Source organism: Myotis davidii, unplaced genomic scaffold, assembly GCF_000327345.1.
Source record: "Myotis davidii unplaced genomic scaffold, ASM32734v1 scaffold16, whole genome shotgun sequence".
In the NCBI taxonomy this organism is placed as follows: Eukaryota; Metazoa; Chordata; class Mammalia; order Chiroptera; family Vespertilionidae; genus Myotis; species Myotis davidii.
In genome coordinates, this window is record NW_006287821.1 from 553,117 (window position 1) to 576,420 (window position 23,304).

The 23,304-nt window shown below is 37.9% G+C and overlaps 2 protein-coding genes across 4 annotated transcripts in view; one reads left to right on the forward strand and one right to left on the reverse strand.

The window, feature by feature from the left end:
• KIAA1524 (KIAA1524 ortholog) overlaps positions 1-8,340 on the reverse strand; it is a 43,780-nt gene extending 35,440 nt beyond the window's left edge. Inside the window, exons 1-4 of the mRNA XM_015561226.1 lie at positions 8,147-8,340; positions 3,670-3,817; positions 1,272-1,384; positions 351-445 (exon numbers count right to left, since the gene is read on the reverse strand). Of these exons, the coding sequence (XP_015416712.1) occupies positions 351-445; positions 1,272-1,384; positions 3,670-3,817; positions 8,147-8,248 (458 nt within the window). The 5' untranslated portion in view covers positions 8,249-8,340. The remainder of the gene's footprint in view (positions 1-350; positions 446-1,271; positions 1,385-3,669; positions 3,818-8,146) is intronic.
• A 169-nt stretch (positions 8,341-8,509) lies between these two features.
• Positions 8,510-23,304, forward strand: part of DZIP3 (DAZ interacting zinc finger protein 3) — a 139,335-nt gene continuing 124,540 nt past the window's right edge. The window contains exons 1-2 of one of the 3 annotated variants that reach the window (XM_015561230.1): positions 8,510-8,749; positions 21,846-21,948. Coding sequence is in view for 2 of the 3 variants with exons in the window: in XM_015561228.1 (XP_015416714.1) it covers positions 21,917-21,948 (32 nt within the window). In the remaining variant the exon portion in view is untranslated. Of the gene's footprint in view, positions 8,750-19,278; positions 19,323-21,845; positions 21,949-23,304 lie in introns of those variants that run through there. The other 2 variants (XM_015561228.1, XM_015561229.1) reach the window with 2 other exon arrangements.

The window sequence follows — 23,304 nt, forward strand, 5'->3', positions numbered from 1 at the left end:
CAACAACAGTAACAACAATTAAAAAAAGAAATATAAAAACAATTGTCAGAGTGACCATATGCTATCTCATCAGTAAATTTTCCTATTAAGAAGATTACATACAAACACAACTTTCAGGGCCAATAATTTCTTTCTGTTCAAATAAAGTCATTTCATAAGTTTTTGTTATAAATATTAAAGCTGCTTTATATCATTTGATTCTTAAAATTATCTAAGAGGAGTAGATATGAAATCAGTCTCAGTTTAAAGAAGATAGAAAAATTTATCTAAGAAAAATTGAACTAATACATGGCTTTAGTTCAAAAATAAACCAGTAGATTATTTGGTTACATGTTTGGTTGCATACTCACATATGATCTATCAGGAATATAATTAAGTCATCTATATTTGCACCAGAATGGAAAATTTTGACGTTATATGTTAACTTCTGCAGAAGTTGAATGCACTGAGAATTAAAAAACAGTAATGAATATAAACACACAAAACATATTGCATGCTCACAAACTAGAGTTCTGTGCATATTCTGAACATGTCACCATTTTAGGAGGCAGAATTTGGAGCAAAAATGTTTCCATTTCTTAAAATGGTTCTCTCTCTCTTTTTTTACACTAAGTAATAAGACTACCAAGAGCCTTAGGATTCACCTCCTGATTCACACATTCCTATACACCCTATTTTAAACAAAGCATCTTTTCATCAACTTGGTTTACTTTATCATCATAAAAGTATATGTAGGTTGAAACATACATATTTCATCAATTCTAAGATATATATTTTTTTCACATTTACCATCTTTAAAATTTCATGTATGTTTAATTGGCAACACTTTTCTTTTTTACAATCGCATTTTAGGTTCAATAAAATATTATGGGTAGAAGAGCTCTGAGTCTATGCTAAATAAGACCAAATCTATAGCTTCAATTTTTGTAGAATGTTTCCTCAACAATGACACTAGATGCCAACTCAAATTATAATTTTAATGTAAATAACGGTCTAAATGCTGACATCTGTGTTTGTAAGTCTGTCAAATAAGTTACAATGTAAATTTTTTTAGTAATAGTGCTAATGTGAATAAGCTTCCCCTCACCACAACTTTTAAATAGTAGTACATGTGTGATCAACTAGTTCTTAAACTTATTAATGGCAAGAATGTGCCTAAACATTCCAGCATATACACTATAAGCTAGCAGTTACTAACAGATACTATCAATTTTGATCTGAAATAAGGAAAGATAAGTACGAAGTGAAAAGTACTGTGTGGGTGTGTATACCTGCAAAAACACTGAATCACTGTGGCAAGTGCTGCTCCGACATACCACTCCTGCCAACACATTATTCAGGTTATATGTATTCTGAAGATAGTCTCTGGTTTCATTGTCTGCAGCTGTAAATTAAAGTGCACAAAACATTATCAATTTTACATATGGTCTTCATAGATGAAAGTTAAAATTTTAATTTCTATATCAAATTTACCATTATATAAAAACATCAAATATGATATGACTATTTTACATACAAATACTTTCCAGTGCAGAAGTTTAGTTACAGAAATTGTATGAGCTGGAAATGAGAAGGGAGTATTAGCTTTTCCGTTTTTGCCAATAAATGATTTCTCAATGTAAGCTAAATTAATCTCAAGGAAAACACCTGCTTGTAGAATTTTGCTGTTAAAATTATTTCAATGCTTCTATAATCTAAAACTGCTCTAAAAATGAAGTCTATTAACTAAAAAATAAATAAAAATTTAAAAAGCAAATATTAAGACCATCTCTTTAACATATTTAAACATTGAAAGTGACTGCCAGTCTCATATAAATGGTTGGTAGATGTTGGAATTAGCATAGCCTTTTTGGAAAGGAATGTAATAAAAACTTAAATTGAACAATGTCTGAATATTCTACTGAGAATTTATTTAACAAACACTCAGTAAAACTTGAGCAAAAATACAGAAAAATGCATTGATTCTAACAGCAAAAAAACACAAAAAAGAACATACATGAGTACACATCCTTAGTGGAGTGGTTGAATAAATTATAGTACTCTACAATGTGGTACAAGGTAGCTCTTAAAAAGAAAGCATTATGGAAGGACATCTAAAATATAGCAAGTACAAAAGAAAACAAGCATTACTCTGCAACACCATTTTTGTTAAAAATAAATAAAATTATTTGTTAATATTTTAATCTATAATCATTTGTTATAATATAGAATAAGATCTGGAAAAACACATATCAAACCATTAAGAAAGATCCTCAATATCTTCTCCAAAGTGGAAATGATGAGGAAGGTGGTGGTGAAGAATAAAGACTAATTTTGTTTTACTCTCTATTATCTATGCCAGCGGTTCTCAACCTGTGGGTCGCGACCCCTTTGGGGGTCGAATGACTCTTTCACAGTGGTCGCCTATGACCATCGGAAAACACATACATAATTACATATTGTTTTTGTGATTAATCACTATGCTTTAATTATGTTCAATTTGTAACAGTGAAAATACATCCTGCATATCAGATATTTATATTAAGATTCATAACAGTAGCAAAATTATAGTTATGAAGTAGCAACGAAAATAATTTTATGGTTGGGGTCACCACAACATGAGGAACTGTATTAAAGGGTCGCGGTATTAGGAAGATTGAGAACCACTGATCTATGCTATCTAATTTGGTAGGGACTACCCACACATGGCTATTTAAATATACATTAATTAAAAGATTAGGTTCCTTAGTCTAGTATTCACACTTCAAATGCTCAATAGTCCTATGTGGCTTACAGGTACCATACTGGACAACAGATAGAGAACATTTTCACCAAGAAAGTTCTATTTTTCTTTTTTAAATGATTTCAGAGAGGAAGGGAGAGACAGAAACATCAATCATGAGAATCATTGATCGGCTATCTCCTGCACACCTCACACTGGAGACTGAGCTGCAACACGGGCATATTTGAGCAAATATTGGCTGGGAATTGAACTGTGATCTCCTGGTTCATCCGGGCATATTTGAGCAAATATTGGCTGGAAATTGAACTGTGATCTCCTGGTTCATAGGTCGACGATCAACCACTGAGCCACGCCGGCTGGCCGGGCTGATCCTTCTGGTTCACTGTTATTTTTTTTTAATAGTATGTATTAATTTTATAGTCACACAAAAAATATCTCCACTATACCTCCAAATACAAATCAATAAAAAAGGTAACTAATAAGTGAACATTTAAAAACTAAAGCTTAAGGTAGGAAAAAATAGAAAAAGCAACACCTAAATTTTTTCCCCTTAGTTCCAAGTTCAGTGTAGTCTATAAAAAAAGGATGATTTATTTAATCATTAGCTATAACTATTCTGACTTGTGTATTTAATACTGGCATTACGTAAATGTAGGTTGTTTTCTTTAATTCAAAAGTAGGTAGGTCAGCATTTAGGAAAGTGTGTTCTTATCTGTAGACCACTGAATCTAATGTTTGAGATTCTTCGTTCCAATAATTTTAAGAAAGGATGCATACAATAGTCCCCTTTCAAGAGATCCACAAAGCAAATAGTTCTGTAAGGTCCTGCAATGAAGAAATCTTTGGAATGTGAATCATTCTCCTAACTATTCTATAACTAAATCTGCCTTTTAAAAGCTATTACATTCAAAAATCTTCTAAAAACTCAAAAAGAGAAATTAAATTACCTAATTGAGATAACAAACTGATGATACTGAAGATCAGTGGTGCATTTATGTTTGGGTCTTCAAGTAGCTCTACAAGGCAACTCAAGCATTCGCTTGGTAATATTTGATTTGACGTAAATAATCGTGTGAGCTTCTGTCCAGAAATTACCTATAAAATAGTAATTAAAATGTGTTAGTTAAAAACTGGCACCCTCGCAGGTGTGGCTCAGTTGGTTGGACGTTGTTCTGTGCACTGAAAGGTTGCAGGTTATATTCCTAGTCAGGGCACATGCCCAGATTTCGGGCTCAATCAGTTAGGGGTTGTGCAGAAGGTACCTGATAGATGTTTCTCTCTCTCTCTCTCTCTGTATCTCTCTCTCTCTCAAAATCAATAAAATTAATAGCCAATAACTGGCAGTTTTCATCTCTTTCCTATTTCAAATAAAAACTCAGTTATTCCAAAATGCCACTGCCACTCCCCCAATTTTGAAAATTCATACATGCTGATACCTCTGCTGCGCAGATGAATTACCTATCCCTTCTCTCACTGGCTAATGTAATCATTTGGGTTTCAGCTTTGTTTCCTCCAGGTACTTTTTCTAACCGTCTTCTATCAACTACATTAGGTTTGCCTATTACTCTATCCTACAGTACATTAAACTTTTATTTCATAAACTTGCAAACTTTTAATGACCTAGCAATATTTATCCTCCCTACTACACTGAATACTCCATGATGCCTTCATTAACAAAGAGGAATTTAAAAAACAATTTTTTTTTAAGTAGCCAGGTCAGGCATAGACAAATTTTATCTTTGGATATTCTACTTTTTACTCCTCTCTTACCATCTCACCCTACACCCTCAAAAAGGTAAAGCTGGGATTGAAGGCACAAAATAGTTGTCAAACAACATGTATTTTCAAAATGCTTTTTGAATGTTATTCACTAATAAACATATCTTTTCTATGTAAATGGAAAAACAATTAGTTACGTTAGAATTAAAGTAAATTTGTTCTAAATGTTTTTATTTTTAAAAGATCAAGTCTCACCTGGAGAGCATCATGTTAAGCGAAATAAGCCAGTCAGAGAAAGATAAATATCATATAATTTCACTCATTTGTGGAATAAAATTAACATAAACTGATGAACAAACATAGATCCAGAAATGTAGAAGCATCAAACAGACCCTCAAACCTCAGAGGGAAGGTAGGGGACGGTGGGAGGTAAGAGATCAACCAAAGGACTTGTATGCATGCATATAAGCATAACCAATGGACACAGACAATATGGGGGTTGGGGGCATGTGCTGGCGGGTGGGAGCAGCCAGGGAGAGGTCAATGGGGGAAAAAGGTGACATATGTAATACTTTGGATTTAAATTTAAAAAAATAAATAAAAGATCAAGTCTCAGAAGGTTGTTTTAGCATCCCTCTAATCTTTCCGTGTCCCTTTATTCCCTCACCAAGATGTCAAAGCTTTCTTCTAAAGCTTTGCTAATAAGGGAGCTTCAGAATATCTTTTCCTGTGGATTATATGTTTTAACATTAAAGTAAAAGTCTGTAAGACTGAAAAATGGTCCAAAGGTGAAGTGAGATACTGACAGAAGATATTTTGTGATAAGGAACCTTCTGAGCACTGTCCTTTTGCCTATTATAAAGCTAGTCCTTTAGAAGATGAAGACATTTTCTGCTTTAAATGTAGTTTCCCTCAGGACTGGACCTGGGTTAAAATAACACATGTATTCTAACATGTAATAATTATTTATTGCAAGGTAAATTTTAAAAATGCTTTATAAATTTTCTTTATTTATACACATAGGATATTTTATGTAAATACAATTTACTTTAATGATAACTAATACTTTAGCACTTGCTCTAGCCTAGGTACATTGTGTATGTTAATTCTTTTCATATTCATAATAATCTGCAATTTACGCTAATTATTACAGATGAGTAAACTGAAGCACAATCTACAGTAGCTTGATTGGGATTCTTGTTCCTGAATCAATGCTCATAATCATTACATAAGATTAGTGCTATGAAAAACCACCAAGATTGAGACCAGTTCAGCTCTCCCAATCAAAAAATAATTCAAATCTCAGGTTCTGCCTGGGACTATAAAGAAAAATTAGCATTAGTGCAGCAGAATAGCAGAATGAATAGTCAATCTCCTTTCACAGAATAACAATCTCTCTTTGTATCTTCAGGTGCTGCTTTCATGAGATCTGCACAAAGATAGTAACCCTTAATATCACGAAAATGGTCAAAATTTAAAAATCTGAAAACACCAAGAATTGCTCTGGATGAAGGATGGCAATTTTCACATATTGCTGGTGCGAGGGTAAAATGGCATAACACTGTGAAAAATTGCTTGGCAATTTCACCTGAAATGGAACATAGCTGTGAAACCTAACAATTCCACTTCTAGGTATACAAAAGATATGAATGCACATATCAACAAAAAAAGTATGTAAGTACTTACAACACATTTTTCAAATTCTACCCAGAACTGGGAACAACCCAAATGCCCATCAACAAAATATAAATAAACTGGTGAATTTACAAAATGGAATTCTACCAAGTAATCAAGAAGAGTAAAGTGTGCAACATTAATGAATTTCAGATTATACTGAGTGAAAGAAGTCAGATACAAAAGATGTATTGTATAAATTCAGTTATCTGAATTTTATGAGAGGGGACAATTGAAAAAAAACACATTAGAAATATTCGATATTATGATACAGATGGTAGCTACTTGAGCATGCACTTATATTAAAAAAACACACAAAACTCTGGCTTGGCCAATGTGGCTCAATGGTTGAGTATAGACCCATGAACCAGGAGGTTGAGGTTCAATTTGTGGTCAGGGCATTTGCCTGGGTTGTGGGCTTGTTCCCAGGTGGGGGGAGTGCAGGAGGTGGCCAATCAATGATTTTCTCTCATCACTGATGTTTCTAACTCTCTCCCTCTCCATCCCTCTCTGAAATCAATAAAAACATTAAAAAAATTATGAAGCTATTTCTTTAATTAAGATTATTGCACATTATACACTAAATATATGTTAGTTCTCTAAACGGTACAAGACTTGCAATAAATCCCTTGAAAGTCTAGTGTCAAGTCCTTAAGCCTCATATTTCTTTAAAGTCTCCTTCAATTCACCATAACATGGTGCTTAGATTCACAGCATACCTGTTTATTCTCAAAGACAGGTAATGTTTCAAATGGATATTTAAAATAGTTAATTCCTTTATCTTAAAATTAAACTAACAACCCTGCTTATTTTGTGGCTTTGTGGATCTACTTAGCACACTCTTCTATCCTAATTGAGAAGTAAAGTATTAGCATTTAACAGCTAACACCTTCATCATTATTAGGTTTGCAGAAATTTGTTGATGTACTGAATGAAAAAAATAATGTACTTAGGAGATGGGCACCTGAAGTAGTAAGGAGAGCACCAACGAAACTTGGGAACGAAGACACATTTAACGCACTCCCGTTGCACCAAAAACTGACGTTGCTGTACCATTAACAATAGTCTTCTCTTTGTCAGTTTGCTAATCTTTGGTAATTTAAGCTTTTATCACAGGGTTAATATAACAAATAGAATCTGTTTTAAAATTATGTTCAATTCTATGTTAACAGAAGCAGTGACAGAGAGAATTAAAATAAGATTTGATTGAGCTTAACTATTTTTTATTAAAATTGAGGTCAATGTTAGTTGGAATCCCATTAATGCATAATAAATGACAGCAGATTAAGAACAAAAAAAGTTATACTGTAGAATAAGTACTCTCTAGACACAAATCAGTGGGAACTAATAGACAAAAATGAAAGCAATTCAGTATTTTAGGATTGAAAAATTGTGAGCTATCTGATTTGGGAAAGAAAAAAAGATTAGGATTATTAGTATGTGAAATTGCTCCTTAATCCAGAGAAAAGTTGAAATAATATTTTTCAAGTTCGAGTTCAACATGAGTTAAAATAAAATCAGTAAGGAACAGGTTTAGATTGTAAACCGCTTAAGGGACAAGGGATAAAACAAGTTTTAGTCATCACTCCCCATCACCTTCACTGCCGAGAATTACTGGATATTGTCAGGACTGTTACGATGGAAAAACCAAAAGAGAAAGGGGAACATATGGAATACGTTCAACAATAAACATTTAATTTGTTTTTTTAAAAAGGGAAAAGGTACAGGCTTGAGCTCTCTCCTCCACCAACCCCCAACACAGCCTAAATTCCCCAACCTTGGTCCTGGGAGTTTCAGCAGCCACTACTCCCTCCCGAGGCAACTGAAAGAACCGGGAGGCCTGGGGGCGGGGCAGCGGAGGGTGGAACTCGAGGCTGACCCTCCCTCGCCTTCTTTACCAACACAAGACAGCTGAGGACCGTAGAGGCAGCCCTTTCCTTCCTAAACTGGGGCAGCTACACCCTGGCTACACCGCGCACTAAATGTTACTACGGGGAAGCCCATCTCGCCCTCGCCGCTGGAGCCCCTCACCTCCAAGTGCCTCAAAAGCTGGGTCGCGTTCGCCTCCGACTTAACGGCTTTATACTGACTGATGGTCAGGAGCAGGGACTTCAAGCAAGCGGTGGAATCCATCAGGAACCGCGACGGGACCGCCAGGGAGTCACCACCACCCGGCCAGTTTGGGTTTCCAGTTTTCACCGCGCTTTTTTTGATTTTTTCGGCCCCACCCCCTCGCGGCTAGAAACTTCCGGTTCCGGTCTAGCTCCGGAAGTCCCTAGGACTGAAAGGTGGGAGGAGGTGGGAGAGAAGAGGATGGAAGGTACGGGAATAGGGGCTTCGAGGTCAAGGCTCTCGAAGATTCCGTGAAGTGGGTTAGTCGCTTTCCCGTCGGACACTTTATCTGAAAAGCCGCGAGGTTTCATCTTCGCGATCCCATTAAGACGAGAAATCTCGCGAGAAGTGCGATTGCGGCTCTCTGTGAAGGGGCGGTTGGACGCCAGGGGTCCTTGTCGGTCAGCGCGCCGTAGTTTCCTTCGATTCTTCGGCCTTCGCGCTGGATGGCCCGTTTTTCCTTTGTGCACTAGCCTCTGCCCAAGAAATGGTCGCGTCCCCCTAGAATAGAAACGGTGAGGAGTTCTGAGGACGAGAAACTCGGGCTCTAGGTTTTGAGGCGGCCTAGGAGGGGTATCGTTTTAAAATCTCTCACATGCCCACCCCTTCCGCCCAGGAATGTGTGTTTCCTCACTGTAAACCTATGGCCGTTGGGATTTTGTGGCGAGTTACTTGTGTCTTTACGATCGTCGTCAAACTTACTCCGGAAAGCTTCCTGCGAGTGGCTCCTGGGCCAGGCATTGCTCCGGGGGTGTTCTTAGCGTCACTTTTTGTAAGTGCAGATGTCTGTTTTATCTGGCATGATTGATTGTTTTCTAAGTCTCGGTGCCTGTGGAAATGCCACAGTCGTTTGCGGTTTGTTATCAAAGATCATTAATATTATGCATGTGTATATCATGAAATGAGCCCAATAGCTGTTTCTGGAGTTTTTTGCTTAATAGATGCTATCGCTGAATAAAGCTTTAAAAACCATTTTGGAGGAAATAGTAGCATAGGGTAATTATCCTTTAATTAAACTACTTAGCCATGTTTTTCTCAATTCAAAGAAAGTATTTTTTTTGCATCACTACATTTTAAAGACAGGAACTTTATATTAAAAATCAATTTTAAAATTCTGAAAGCTTAAATAATCTAGCCAATTGAGGCATACATGTAAAAATGACTAGGTAATCAATGTATGTATGCGTTCACTTATTTTGCCAATAATTATTGCGTGTGTAACATAGTCTAGACATTGCCAGTCAGGGGACAAAGGTAATGAAGTACCCCCTGCTGGGAAGGAACTGTCTAATGTGAGAAACAGCCTAAATCAGTGGTTCTCAACGTTCTGGCCCTTTAAATACAGTTCCTCATGTTGTGACCCAACCATAAAATTATTTTTATTGCTCCTTCATAACTGTAATGTTGCTACTGCTATGAATCGTAATGTAAATATCTAATAGGCAGGATGGTCTTAGGCGACCCCTGTGAAAGGGTCGTTGGACCACCAAACGGGTCGCGACCCACAGGTTGAGAACCGCTGGCCTAAATGGTACCTGTGTGATTCACCACATAAATGAGAGGCACCTTGCAGTTGCGGTGGTTATGTGCGTGGAGTCACGTCCGCTGCTTACAAATCCTAGCTCTCCCTTGCACTGAGTGACCATAGGTAGATTCTCATGGCTCCAGCCTCTTCATAAGGTAAAATCTTGCTAATAGGAATACCTGTTTCATAAGACTGTTCATTCAATAAATAGAGCCTGCATATATGCCAGGCAGTGGATGCGGTGAATAAAATAAAAATCCTGTAGCTAAAATCCAAGCATTACATTCTGGTAGGGAAATGAAAAACAATATAGTATAATAAACACAGTAAGGAAATTGAAGTGGAAAAAATAGAACAGATGAAGAAACTTAAGAGAAAGGTGTCATAATTTTCCATCGCACAGTAATAAACCTGTTTGCTGTGCTGTAAATATTTTATTCAAGGTTTTATGTCTATGTTCATGAGAATTAAAAATAATTTTTTCTTTATTCTCTCTTGGAATTTGGGTTATATGTTATTTTTGAAAAGTTAATTGGAAGTTTTTGATTATTTTTTTTTCCTGTGCTGTAGAATAATGAGAATCACATAGGAATCATCTGATCTTTGTGAGTTGTACACAACTGACCTATAAAATTAATCTTGAGAGCTTATTTAGTGGTCGATCTTTGAAAAATATTTGTATTTGTAATAGGGTTATTGATTCATAATATTTTTCTATTTTTTCTTGAGTTGATTTTGGAAATTGGAAATTTTTAGCATACCAACTCCTTTATCTAGATTAAAAAGTTATTGATATAAACTTGCATCAATATTCCAATAATTCTCAGTACCTAGTTGTAGTTTTAAATTTCCTTTTCATCCTAATGTTATTCTCTCTTTTCTAGTTGGACTTTACAACCATTAGTCTATTTTATTCAGTATTTCAATAATCAACTTTGACTTTATTCTTGTTTTGTTTTATTTTCAAAACCACAAAGTTTACTTTTTAGTAATTCCATTCATATACATAGAGAAAAACAGAGACCCTATCTTGACCCTATGGTTGTCTGCAGGGATCAGTCTTGTAGTATCTGGGCTGCTCTTGACTTCTAAAGGAGGACTTGAGCTTGGCAGAGAAAGCAGTAATCTACATACAAGCTCATCCCTTACTTCTGTTTTCAGAGGCCTTGTGGTGTGCAGAAGGATATGAGGCTCCATTCTTTCAATCAATATTGAGTGTTTAACTGTGCCAGACGTTCTAGGCACTAGGGATAAAACAGGGATTAAAAAAAGTTTTTTCCTGACTTTGTAGGGCTTGTATTCTAGCAGGGACATGAGACTAAATATAAAACTAGATTATTCAGTAGGCATAAATAGGTAGAACAAAAGTCTCATTGGCCCAGGTTTTAAAGATTAAAGGCTAAGAAAGTCAGTGGTATAATTGGCAAGAGGTCTAAGTGTGGGGTCATTTGGATACCATGTCCCCACTACAGCTAAAACAAATCAAATACTAATATTAAATTGATTTTATCCGTTTTGCTGGTCCAGAAAACAGAGTCTGTACAATTAATGCCACTTCTCATTTTTCAGAAATGTTTATCTTCATCACAAAGCCAGAAAACCTATATAAACCAAAAGTATTCTTTCTTTACAGTTATTCTTCCTGTTTCCTTTCCCAACTGTTAAGTATTAAACGTCAGGTAATCTCTAAAAGATTTGCCAAACCATAAAATAATCTTTCTAACTTTCAAACAATTTTCTGATTTTTTTCCTATATATTTTGCAGAAATCAACTCGAGGTTAAGAGTTGGATATTTTTGGTAAATGTTTTCCCTACCATTTTTATTTTATTATTTTTTAAATATATTTTTATTTCAGAGAGGAAAGGAGAGGGAGAGGGAAAGGGAGAGGGAGAGGGAGAGGGAGAGAGGATTAAGCCGTAACTGCAACCTGGCATGTGCCCCTGACCAGAATCGAACCTGAGACTTCAGTCCACAGGCCAACACTATCCACTGAGCCAAACCGGCCAGGGCTTCCCTGCCATTTTTACATCTAATTTCAGAAGGTTGTCATTTTGTTTAAACACAAGTACTATCCATTGTTTCTGAGTCCAATTGAAGGTGACATACTATTATGTTAAGGTACAGTAATCATTTTTAATTATAACATATATTGAAGGTCTACCTTGTGCAGAGAGAGGTCCTTTATATGTCTCAATTTTACATTTCTGGTCTTTCAGAAAATAGATATTATCAATTTCATGAAATGGGTAGATATTTGTTTCCTGAATTGAAATGTAAAGGTGTTTTCTAAGACAGTGGCACCCAAAGTAGAGTGCACATCTCGAGATATGTGAAAATATCTATTGGGGTATGGAACAAATATTAGAATTTTTATTTTTACTTACTTTAATTTCATTCTTTATAATATTATAGTTGTACTTGCATATAATTGACAGGTGAATTGCTGTCCATATATTTTAGTGTATTATCAGGTTTATTGCTTTAAAGATAATGTGATCAAAATAATTGGAGACTTCCTCCAAGTCTCCAACTTTGACAGAGTATTTAGACAGGTATTATTCATTTCAGTGCCAAATATAATATCTGGCATTTTCTGAATTGTTGAACAAATTCTCTTAGCAAAAACTAATGTGAATAGTATACTATGAAATATTAAGATGCATGATTATCTTTTTAAAAATATTTTTTTTATTGATTTTAGAGAGGAAGGGAGAGGGAGATAGAAACATCAATGATGAGAGAGAATCATTGCTCAGGCTGCCTCCTGCACACCCCACACTGGGGATGAAGCCTGCAACCTGGGCCCTGCCTGACCTGGAATTGAAACCTGACCTCCTGGTTCATAGCTCAACGCTCAACCACTGATCCATACCGGTTGGGCATCATGGTTATCTTTACAGTATCATTTACTGACGAGTGCAGTCATGTAAATAATGTTATTTGTGAGTGATTATTACCTTGTTCAATACCAAATTGTACACTAAACGTATATAAAGTAAAATATTTCACTTAATGGTGCATAGTAGAAAGAATATGGAATTTGTGGTTGGTGAAGCTTGGGCATGAATTTTTGGTCTTATTGATTTATTAGCTACCTGAACTTTCTAAGCTTTAGTTTCTTAATTTTTAAAATGGAAACTATAATAATAAAAGCTTAATATGCAAATCGACCAAACTGCTGAACAGCTAAATGACCGTCTGGACAACCATGCTATGACATGCACTGGGGCCAGGCCAGCCAAGGCGGGTGCCATGTGATTGGTTGAGGCTTCCCCCCATCACCGACCATGATCAATCGCCCTGCAGAGGGAAGCCCAGGCTACCCTGCTGGCGAGGCTGCCACAGGGTGCAGGCCAGGCTGAGAGACATCCCCTGAGGGATCCTGAACTGTGAGAGGGTGCAGGCTGGGCTGAGGGACCCCCTGAGTGCATGAATTTCGTGCATTGGTCCTCTAGTACAGTAATGTTTATCTTTCAGAGTTGTGTGAAGATTAGATGTGTATTCAATGTGCACAGAAACTTAATCCAGAGCCCAGCAAATAGGAGCTATTGAAAATTAATCTTATTTTCAGTGAAATCAAGTTAATAAACCCTGTTAAATTTTTGGTTAATCATCAGCTGAGGATATTTTTTCCATTAATTTTTAAGAGAAAGTGGAAGGGAGGGAGGGAGAGAGAGAAAAAGAGAGAGAAATAAACAATCATTGATGTGAAAGAGACACTTCAATTGGTTGCCTCCCACATGTGCTCTGACCTGGGCTGGGTACATGTCCTTGACCGGGACTTGAACCCATAACTCTTCTGTTTCTGGACTGATGCTCTAACCACTTAACATACTGGCCAGGGCTGCCCCCCCCCCCCATTAATTTTATATGAATGTAAACTCTTTATAACTAAAAACTTGATCTACCTTTTCACCTAAACTCTTCATACAAATATACATCTTTCTGTGATAATAAGGGGCAGTACTTTTCTCACATGAGTGGATCAAGTTGGATTTGGGTAGAGTGTGCTTTGTTATTGGTGGTGATGGAGTTAAGTACATATGGTATCCTCCATTCTCTGTCTGATTATCATCCCTACATGTATCATGTCTCAGCATCTGTCTTATTTCCTTTTGTCTAACAGCTGTAATGACAACATAATATTTTTAAGTTGCTGAAAATATTTCACTTTTGGAGAATTTGCTTAGGGGTAACAGATGCTCCTTGCAACAGTTCCTAGCTACATTTTTGAACAGTGTTGTTTTGGCAGTGCTAGCTGTACATAACCTGAAACTGATGGACAGTTTGATATCTGGATTTTTTTTTTCAGGTAAATCCTAACCCATGCATCATAATTGTAGGTACATTCCAAATAATCAAAACAAATTAATATATACCCTTTGGATTTGCCTTTGTACTTGCAAAAAGAATTGACTGGATAGATATCAAAAGAATTAAAACTCTGCTTCTGCCAAGATGCTAATTTTGGCAAGGATGTTTCCTATTTTGGCAAATTTATAAGGAGGGGGCAGTGGGTATACATTGCAAGGTTTTTGTTTCCTGGAATAAGCTGCCAGGTAGTGCTAACAGTGATATTTGCTAAATGGCAAGAGCTGAGATGGACAATGAATATCCTAAACTTTTGGGCTTGAAAATATATTTAGTTTCTGATAATTTTGCAAAGATTGTCCGGTCATCATTCACCCATTCTGGAGTTTGCTTAATTAAATTAAATATTTTTTATTTAGGGTAAAATAATGTTTTGGTCACTTGTCTAGGTACATTCATTTTGTAGCCTTGCCAAGAAGTTAAACAAATACAAAAATGGAAGAAACTAGAAATTAGAAAATCAAATGATCAATATATTTAGTTCATTCTTAACACAGCTAATATCAAAGTAGTGGTTCAGCTTGTTATTCTTTGAGTCTAATCTGATAGCCATTTTTGTTTATCTGAAGCTATCTAACATGAGAAATAACGACTTTCAGAGTACTAGAGTCACAGAACACCTGCTTTAGCACTTTAAAAGCTACCCATAATGGATGGCTGTTGCTGCTTTGCTAGCAGACATAATCTGATCAGTAATAGTTAAAATATTTGTTTTAAGGGACTCTCATCACAAAATGCCTTGCCTTATTCCTAGAAAGTGTCCTATTTTTGTTTTGTTTTGTTTTTTGTTTGTTTGGTTTTTTTAAGCCTTGAAGTTGTTACTACTCATATGTCATCAAAACATCACATCAACTTTAAGGAGATTTTTAAATTCTTTTCATAAATATCTATCACTAATGGTGTCCAATTTTGTGTTATTAACAGACCCATGAACTTCTTGAGTATATTTAATTCAATGCTGACCTAATAAATCCACCTTTTAAAAATAGCTATCAAAATTTTAGCAAGTTGTAGGTTCAAGATTGTTAATTGCAGCATTGTTTGTAATAGCCAAACAAAAACAAAATCCACACCAAAACAAGACACAAATGGAGACAATTAAAGTATTTATCAGTAGTGGTAAAAAAGATGATTTATTTTACAATGGCATATCATGCATTTTAAAGAATATGGCTTAGGTATATGTGCTGATATGAAAAATACAAAGTGCCAAACTTGCAAACTAAGCTGCCGTTTGTGCCATGTGGGATATATTTGAAAAACTGTTTTTGTCTTAATTCTTAAGTATCATTATTACTATTCCTTTCTGTATAATACTATTTATCCAATGTAGATAATTGGAAGAAAAGTGAACTAATTTTGCTGAAAACTTTAAAAAGTTAAATGATGATGATGGTGAGGATAGGAACACATGTAGTGCTTTCTGTGTGCTAGATACTGTACTCTTACATGTTTTAAACACCTACTGTTCATGACAACGCTATGAAACAAGTATGTTAATCCCCATTTTTCAGATGAGGAAACTGAGGCACAAAGGTTAACTTACATAAGATTACACAGCTAATGTGTGTCAATGCAGGCTTATATACCCTTTCAGACTGATTCCAATGTTTCTATGCTTATAACTACCAAAGTTATACAACCTCTCAATTTATTTTTGGCATTGATGGGAATGTAAATGAGATATTTTATGTCATTTATCTTTCTTGTAGACAGGGGATTTATTGTTTGAACATTCTATCCTATCTAATAAAAGAGAAACATGGTAATTGGCGTACGACCGCTACCCTTCCCATTGGCTAATCAGGACGATATGCAAATTGACTGCCAGGCTTCAGCGCAAACCAGCCGGCCCCCACCCGTGCACCAGGCCTCTATTCTATATAGTAAAACGGTAATATGCCTCCCGGCACCAGTATCAGCATGACAGGGGGCAGTGCCCAAACCCCCTGATCAACCTGTGGCTCTGTGTGTGACAGGGGGCGGGGCCACAACCTCCCTATCTGGTCTGCTCTGTTCATGACAGGGGAAGGCTCCCCAACGCCCTGGTCAGCCCTGCTCTGTACCTGATAGGGGGGAGCTTCCCAACCCCCTGATCGCCCTGCTTTTCTGTGTGTGACAGGCTGCGGCGCCCCAACCCCCTCGCCCCCACAGGCCCTGTTCTGTGTGTGATGAGGTAGAACCATAACCTCCCCATCGGCCCTGCTTCTTAGCCAATGTGATGGAGCCGAGGAGTGAGGGCAGCTGATGGAAAGGGAGAAGAGTGAGCATACATTGGAGAACTTTCTTTGGGAAGGAGTGAAGAAAGGAAAGTAGCAGGAAGGGGTTTGGGTTGAGACAGGTGTTTTTGTTCTATCTGAAGAGAGACTTGAGCAACTTTAATGTGAAGGGGCAGGGCTCAATGTTGGGAAGCGCTGAGCATACAGAGGAAAGGAGACATGCTATAGTGTTGGGCGCTGGAAAGGGGAGGGGCTGAGAATCACACACAGGGCCTGACCTCCGGGTGGGAAGCATCCACTGAGGGATGGGAGGAACGGAAGGAGGATGGCGCCAGGGAAGGTGGGGCTGCAGCAGGAAGTTGAGGTCTGCAGGTCACATGCAGAAATATGTGGTGGGGCAGGAAGGGTAAAAAGAGAGTGGAGAGGGTTTGAAAGAGAAGAAACTCCCAACTTAGTGATCTCAAAAGAACTTCCTTCATGGGCAGTTTGGAGGAAAGGTAACTGCGTGGAGGGAAGAGGGGAAATGCAGAGGGATGTAATGTTCATTTAATTAGCCTTTTCATTTTAACTCATTTATTTAGTTAGGTAGTTCTCAACTGGGGGCAATTTTATCCCCCAGGGCACATTTGGCAATGTTTAGAGACATTTTTGGTTGCCACAATGGGACTGAGAAGTGGGGGAGTTGCTACTGGCATCTACTGTGTAGAGGCCAGGGATGCTGCTCAACATTCTAAAACTATGTAGGACAGCCCTTGCCAGCATGGCTCAGCTGGTTGGAGGTAAGTCCCATACACCAAAAGGTGGTGGGTTTGATTACTGGCACTTGCCCTGGTTGTGGGAGTGATCCCAGTTGGGGTGAGTTCTGGAGACAGCCAATCTCTCTCTCTCTCTCTCTCTCTTTCTCTCTCTCTTCCTCTCCCTCCTGCTCTCCCTTCTCCCCCCTTCCCCTTCCTCTCTCTAAAGTCAATTGGAAAATAAATAAAAACGCCCTAGCCAGCGGATAGAGTGTCAACCTGCAGACCCAAGCATCCGAAGTTCCATTCGCATTAAGGGCACTTCACCTTCTTTGCAGGCTCCTCCCTGGGCCAGGCCCTGGTCAGGGCTCATGCAGGAGGTAACCAATCGATGTGTTTTTCTCACATCAATATTTCTCTCTGTCTTTCCCTCTCTTTTCTACTTTCTCTAAAAATCAATGGAAAAATACCATTGAGTGAGGATTTTAAATACATACATACATACATACGTATAGGACAACTTCCCATAACAAAGATTTATCCAGCCCAAAATGTCAGTAGTGCCAAGAAAGAGAAAAACTGATTTTATTGAGGATAAGAAAAGTTGTCAGTAACTAAACTCCTGTCCTGCAAAATAGCAAGTGTCTTATTTTGTTTTCAAGCATTAGAAAAGCAAATTGTTGTTTTTTCCCATTTTTGTTTCTTTTTACATTAAAATCAACTCTTTTACTTGGCACTCTATAATCTGTAAGTGCCAGAGCAGTCAGGGTAACAAATTCATGGGACATCTTCCCACACATTAAAATGTAAACTTGTTGGCCAATCAGAACCTGTAAATTGGTCAGGGGGATTTAAAAACAATGTGCTTATATATAATTTAGCAAGGTTATAGGAGTCCTCAAGGTACATGTTTAGATGAATGATTAAAAGTTATAAACAAGTCCTATGCCTACTTTGATATGAATAATACAGCTTTAAAAGTTGAGAAAAAAATAACCCTTTACAATAAAAAACAAGTTTATTATAATTTTAGTAGATATGAGAAAAAGTGGAAGCTGGAAACTCAGAGCAGTAAAAAAGGTATTTTATTATTATCAAGATATGGATGGTAATGCCTTATTTTTTAAACAGCCTGCAAATAAAATAATTTTGGTTGGTGGATAAGGATATGCTGTAAATTGACAATGAGCTTCAGCTTGCCCTCTGGTCCACCAGCCAAAATCTGAATGGTTCCAGCAGAAGAGCAGTTCCTCAGTTCCAGAAAGGCAGACTTCGTTTTTAGTTTCAAAAAAAGGAACAGTCTATTGAAATTAATATACCAGGGAAAAACAGATTTACCCTTCCACCCATGTTAACCCTGAGTTAAAGGTTTCCTTCAGCATCTACTGTTAGAAACCTTTGGATTATTTTAGAAACAGTGGTAATGTTTTAGGCTGGCTACTTCCTTTCTGTTGCTAGGCACTTAGGCTTTCCTTCCCAACAGAGGCAATAAAATGCTGCTGTTGCTGGTAGGGTTTGCCACACATTTCCCCTCACCTCCAGGGAAAGGATGAGATTGATGGTTGGTCTCTCCTGGAAAACCTTTCATCATAGTCATCTCAGGTTGTATTTTTAAGTAGGCTGAAAGAAAACCACTAGCCTTTTAAAAAACTTAATTCAGTATCCAAATATCTTCTGATTGATTAATTTTACACCCTTTTATTTTTCAAGGTAAATACTGAATAGTGTAGCAGAAGACTTCCATCATCTCTACCTTGTTGCCAGAGGATTTGCGTCTTTTCTTTTTAGTCTTCCTGTTGTCAGTATAAATAGCAACTGACTGAAGGGAAGCTTATAAGAGGGGGGAGATGCTCATGTCTGAGCATTTACATTCTGGAAATGAGGGGATTGTTTGTCTAGAAAAGGCTTATTTTGTATGCTGTTTTCTATAACAGGTATAAAATAATGCCTGTTACTTTTAATTAGAATATCGAAGGAGGTTATAGAAACCATAAAAGAAAGACAAGTTTGAGTACAGTCCTAAAATTCTCAAAGTCATGTCCTTTTCTATACAGCTATATTGAAGAGATGAAGCAGATCTGATTTAGTGTGAAAAAATAAGTTTTATCCAACCTCTCTCTGCTTCATCATTAGCTTTAGGTTGTATCTTTCACTGGTAGTTGGACATAATACAAATTTAAATAAGCATATGACTGCTTACTCAGGTTTTAAAATAAGAAGACAGAAGAACTAGATTCTGAATATGTAAGTTATAATACTGAGTATTATAATTAGGGATACTTACTTTACAGATGATCCCTTAAGAACTTCTTTTAGCCTTTAGACCACCGGTCACCAACCGGTGGTCTGTGAGGTCCGAAAGGTTGGTGACCACTGGTTTAAGGAAACCTGTGGAACAGCGGTCGCCAATCGGTGGTCTGCAGACTACTGGTGGTCTGTGAGGTCCAAAAGGTTGGCGACCACTGCTTTAGACCAAGAATTTGAGTTGTCCTCTCCCTTTTAAGCTCATGAGGGACAGGATACTCAGATTTCAAGGTTTAGGATGGTTCAGGTCCTGCAGTTCCTTCTTGCCTTTGTGTTGTCTTTTTCTGGCTTTTGGAGAGACTGGACATCAGGTAAAATATATTTCTTTGAGTAAATACAATCTGAATTCTTAATAGGTGATTTACAAATCATTTTGTGGAGTATGTTTTCTTGATTTGGGAATTACCTGTGCTGAATTGCTTTTTAATAATGGATCTCCAAAAGCTCTACTGATCTAATTTATGGGTGCATATTAAATATACTTTTAGAGAAACTAGCCACCCAATTACTGAGATAAATAAGCAGTCCAGAGGTAACAGATAAGAAACTTTACCCAGTATTGTGCTTGGTAGCAAGCCCAAGGCATTCTAGGTCTGTTTCCTTTATGCTACTGCTGCCATATTCTTTTTTTCCTCATTATTTTTTACTTTGCCCAAAGCACTGAGAAATAGTTTTATATATATATTCGCTCTAACAGTTCCTGGGCTTATGTACAGTGGGGTCAGAAAGGCAAGTCAGCCTAGCAGAAGACAATGAAGTCTGGTGGCTTGAACTTCCAGTAAAAGAAAAGCATTGGTCTTGGGATAGTTAAATAGAGAGCTATATGAATAAAAATATATGCTAATGATACTATTCTATATTATCCCACTTTTTGTTTTCATTTGTGTTGCCTCAGAGTTTTTTTCTTTCTTTCAAGAACCATCTACACCTTGCATTGATAGTTGAACCAGAGAGTATGCATGAGTTCTTTATATCACCTTTCTTATCTTATGGAGGTATCCTATATAATAAAAGCCTAATACACAAATTGTCCTCTTGGGTGGGCAGGCGGACGGTTGACCGGGAGTTCTACCAGGAGACTGGGAGTTTGACCGGTCACTATGACATGTGCTGAGCACCAGGGGGCGGTGAGGAACATGGCAGGCATTGGCAATGCAACACGGGCAGCAGTGGAGGCACTGCCAGCCCCAGTGGTGGAGCAGGTGAGCGGGCGGTGCCAGACCAAGGTGGGTGCAAGCGGATCACCCCGCAGACAGTGACCACAACCAGCATTGATGGTGGGGCACAGGGCTTACGCCCGCTTTCCAGGTGCTGAGGGAGAAAAGGCAAATAGCAATATTACAATATTTCTTCTAATTATTTTCCTTTCAATGTGCATGAAACCGTGCATGGGGCCACCAGTACTATCATAAGACTTTAGGATAAAGGGGCTACTTGTTGTTTTTAGACTAAAAGAAAAATAAAACAGTTAGTGCTATCATGATTTTGTTACACATGAACTTGTATACTTGTGGGAAATAAGTACAAACCTTTTCAGAAGCCATTTAACAGTATACAGAGGCTTAAAATATTTGTGTTTTTTTCACCTAAGAATTCTAATGAGATTTTTTTTTGAAAGTGGAATTAACACTTTATTTTTTTGATAATTCTTTATTGTTGAAAGTTTTACATATATCTCCTTTTTCTCCCATTGACCTCTTCCCACCCACTCCCACCCCTCAGCACATGCCCCCACCCCCCTATTGCCTGTGTCCATTGGTTATGCTCATAGGCATGGCTACAAGTCCTTTGGTTGATTTCTTACCTCATCTCCCCACCCTCCCCTGCCTTCTCTCTGAGGTTTGATGGTCTGTTCCTTGCTTCTATGTCTCGATCTATTTTTTTTTAATCAGTTTATATTGTTCATTGTATTCCACAAATGAGTGAGATCACGTGATATTTCACTTTTTCCAACTGGCTTATTTTGCTTAGCATAATGCTTTCCAGGTCCACCCATACTGTTGCAAACGATAAGGAAATAACCATAAATACAGAGAAGGCCTGTGGACAGTGGAGTTTATCAAAATGCTACTTATAATAAAACAATGAGAAACAATCTAAATGTTCAACTATAAGGAAATGGTCAAAGAAACCTTAATCAACCAATTGTGTAACCATTGAAAATAATTACCAGAGGTACAAAATAACAAAAATGCTTTTGACATAGTGTTTAGTGGTGAAAAAGGTGGTGTAGAGTATTGTCTATTAAATATGACTACAAATTGGTTAAATATACCTATGTTTGAAAAGCAATTAAGTATTTTAAAATGTAAAAAGTGATTTACGTTTGGATGATGAAACTGTGACTTTTGTGTTCTTGTAAAACTTTCAAAATTTTCTTTAATGATTATGAACTACTTATATAGTAGGGAGAAAGAATGTAATCCTCCTACATTTCCACTAAAAATACTACTTTTCTTACAGTTTAAACAGCAGTCGTAGAAGTCAGACTGCAAGCATTGGAATAAGACTTTTGCAAAAGAACATTGTGCATCATGGATTCTCTTCCAGAAGAATTTTTTGTGAGGTAAGGTATAGATTGACAAAAGCCAACTGCATTTGTTATATTCCAAAGACACAACACTTGTCTATAATCTTGGAAAGCTAGTGTGAATGAGATACCTTTGTTTTTCAGGAGAGTTTAGCGACTTTCAGTCATGGAGGATGTACTAGTAAAATGAGTAAAATCTAATTTTAGAAAATTTATTTAAGGACCACACCCTGCTGAAGAGCCAAGAATTGAAAAATGTACCACAGCTTGTCATATTTGAGCATTTTCAATAAAGTAATCCTATCTAATAAAAGACAAAAAGGGTAATTAACTGTACCTGTGCTACACTTCCTTCCCATTGGCTAATCAGTGAGGTATGCAAATTAACTGCCAACAAAGATGGCGGCCAGCAGCCAAGCAGACGAAGCGAGCAGGAGGCTTGCTTGCTCCAGTGATGGAGGAAGCCAAGGTTCCCCGCCTGCCACGGCCTGCTCTAAGCTCTGAAAGCAACATCTCCAAAAGCAACAAAGTTTCAATTATAGAAGGTAAACAAATCCCAGATACCTGCTTTCAGCCATCCGAGACCTCAGAGCTGGAGTGAGCAGGACGAAAACAAAGTTTCAATAATAGACGCCAAACAAACCCCAGATACCAGCTTTCAGCCAGCTGCAGCCTCAGAGCTGGGAGTGCCAGGGAAGGCAACAGAGTTTCAATTATAGAAGGTAAATAATTCCCAGAATTAAGAAAAAAGGAAAGGCTGGGACATTCAGTCCCCGGCCAGCCTGAAAACAGCCATCAGCCCCTCATCCAGGCTGGCAAGGCACCCCAGTGGGGACCCCCACCCTGAAGGGGTGACCAGCTGCAAACAGCCATCATCCCCTCACCCAGGATGGACAGGCACCCCAGCGGGACCCCCACCCTGATCCGGGACACCCTTCAGGGCAAACCAGCTGGCCCCCACCTGTGCACCAGGCCTCTATCCCGTATCATAAAAGGGTAATATGCAAATTGACCCTAATAGCAGAACAACTGGGAATGACTGGTCGCTATGACACACACTGACCACTAGGGGTCAAACGCTCAATGCAGGAGCTGCCCCATGGTGGTCAGTGTGCTCCCACATTGGGAGATCTGCTCAGCCACAAGCCAGGCTGACGGCTGCCAGTACAGTGGTGGTGATGGGAGCCTCTCCCGCCTCCTCAGCAGCGCTAAGGATGTCCAACTGCAGCTTAGGCCTGCTCCCCGCTGGCAGGTGGACATCCCCCGAGGGCTCCTGGTCTGCCAGAGGGATGTCTGATTGCCAGCTTAGGCCCAATCCCCCGGGGAGTGGGCCTAAGTCAGCAGGTGGTCATTCCCCAAGGGGTCCCAGACTGCAGGAGGGTACAGGCTGGG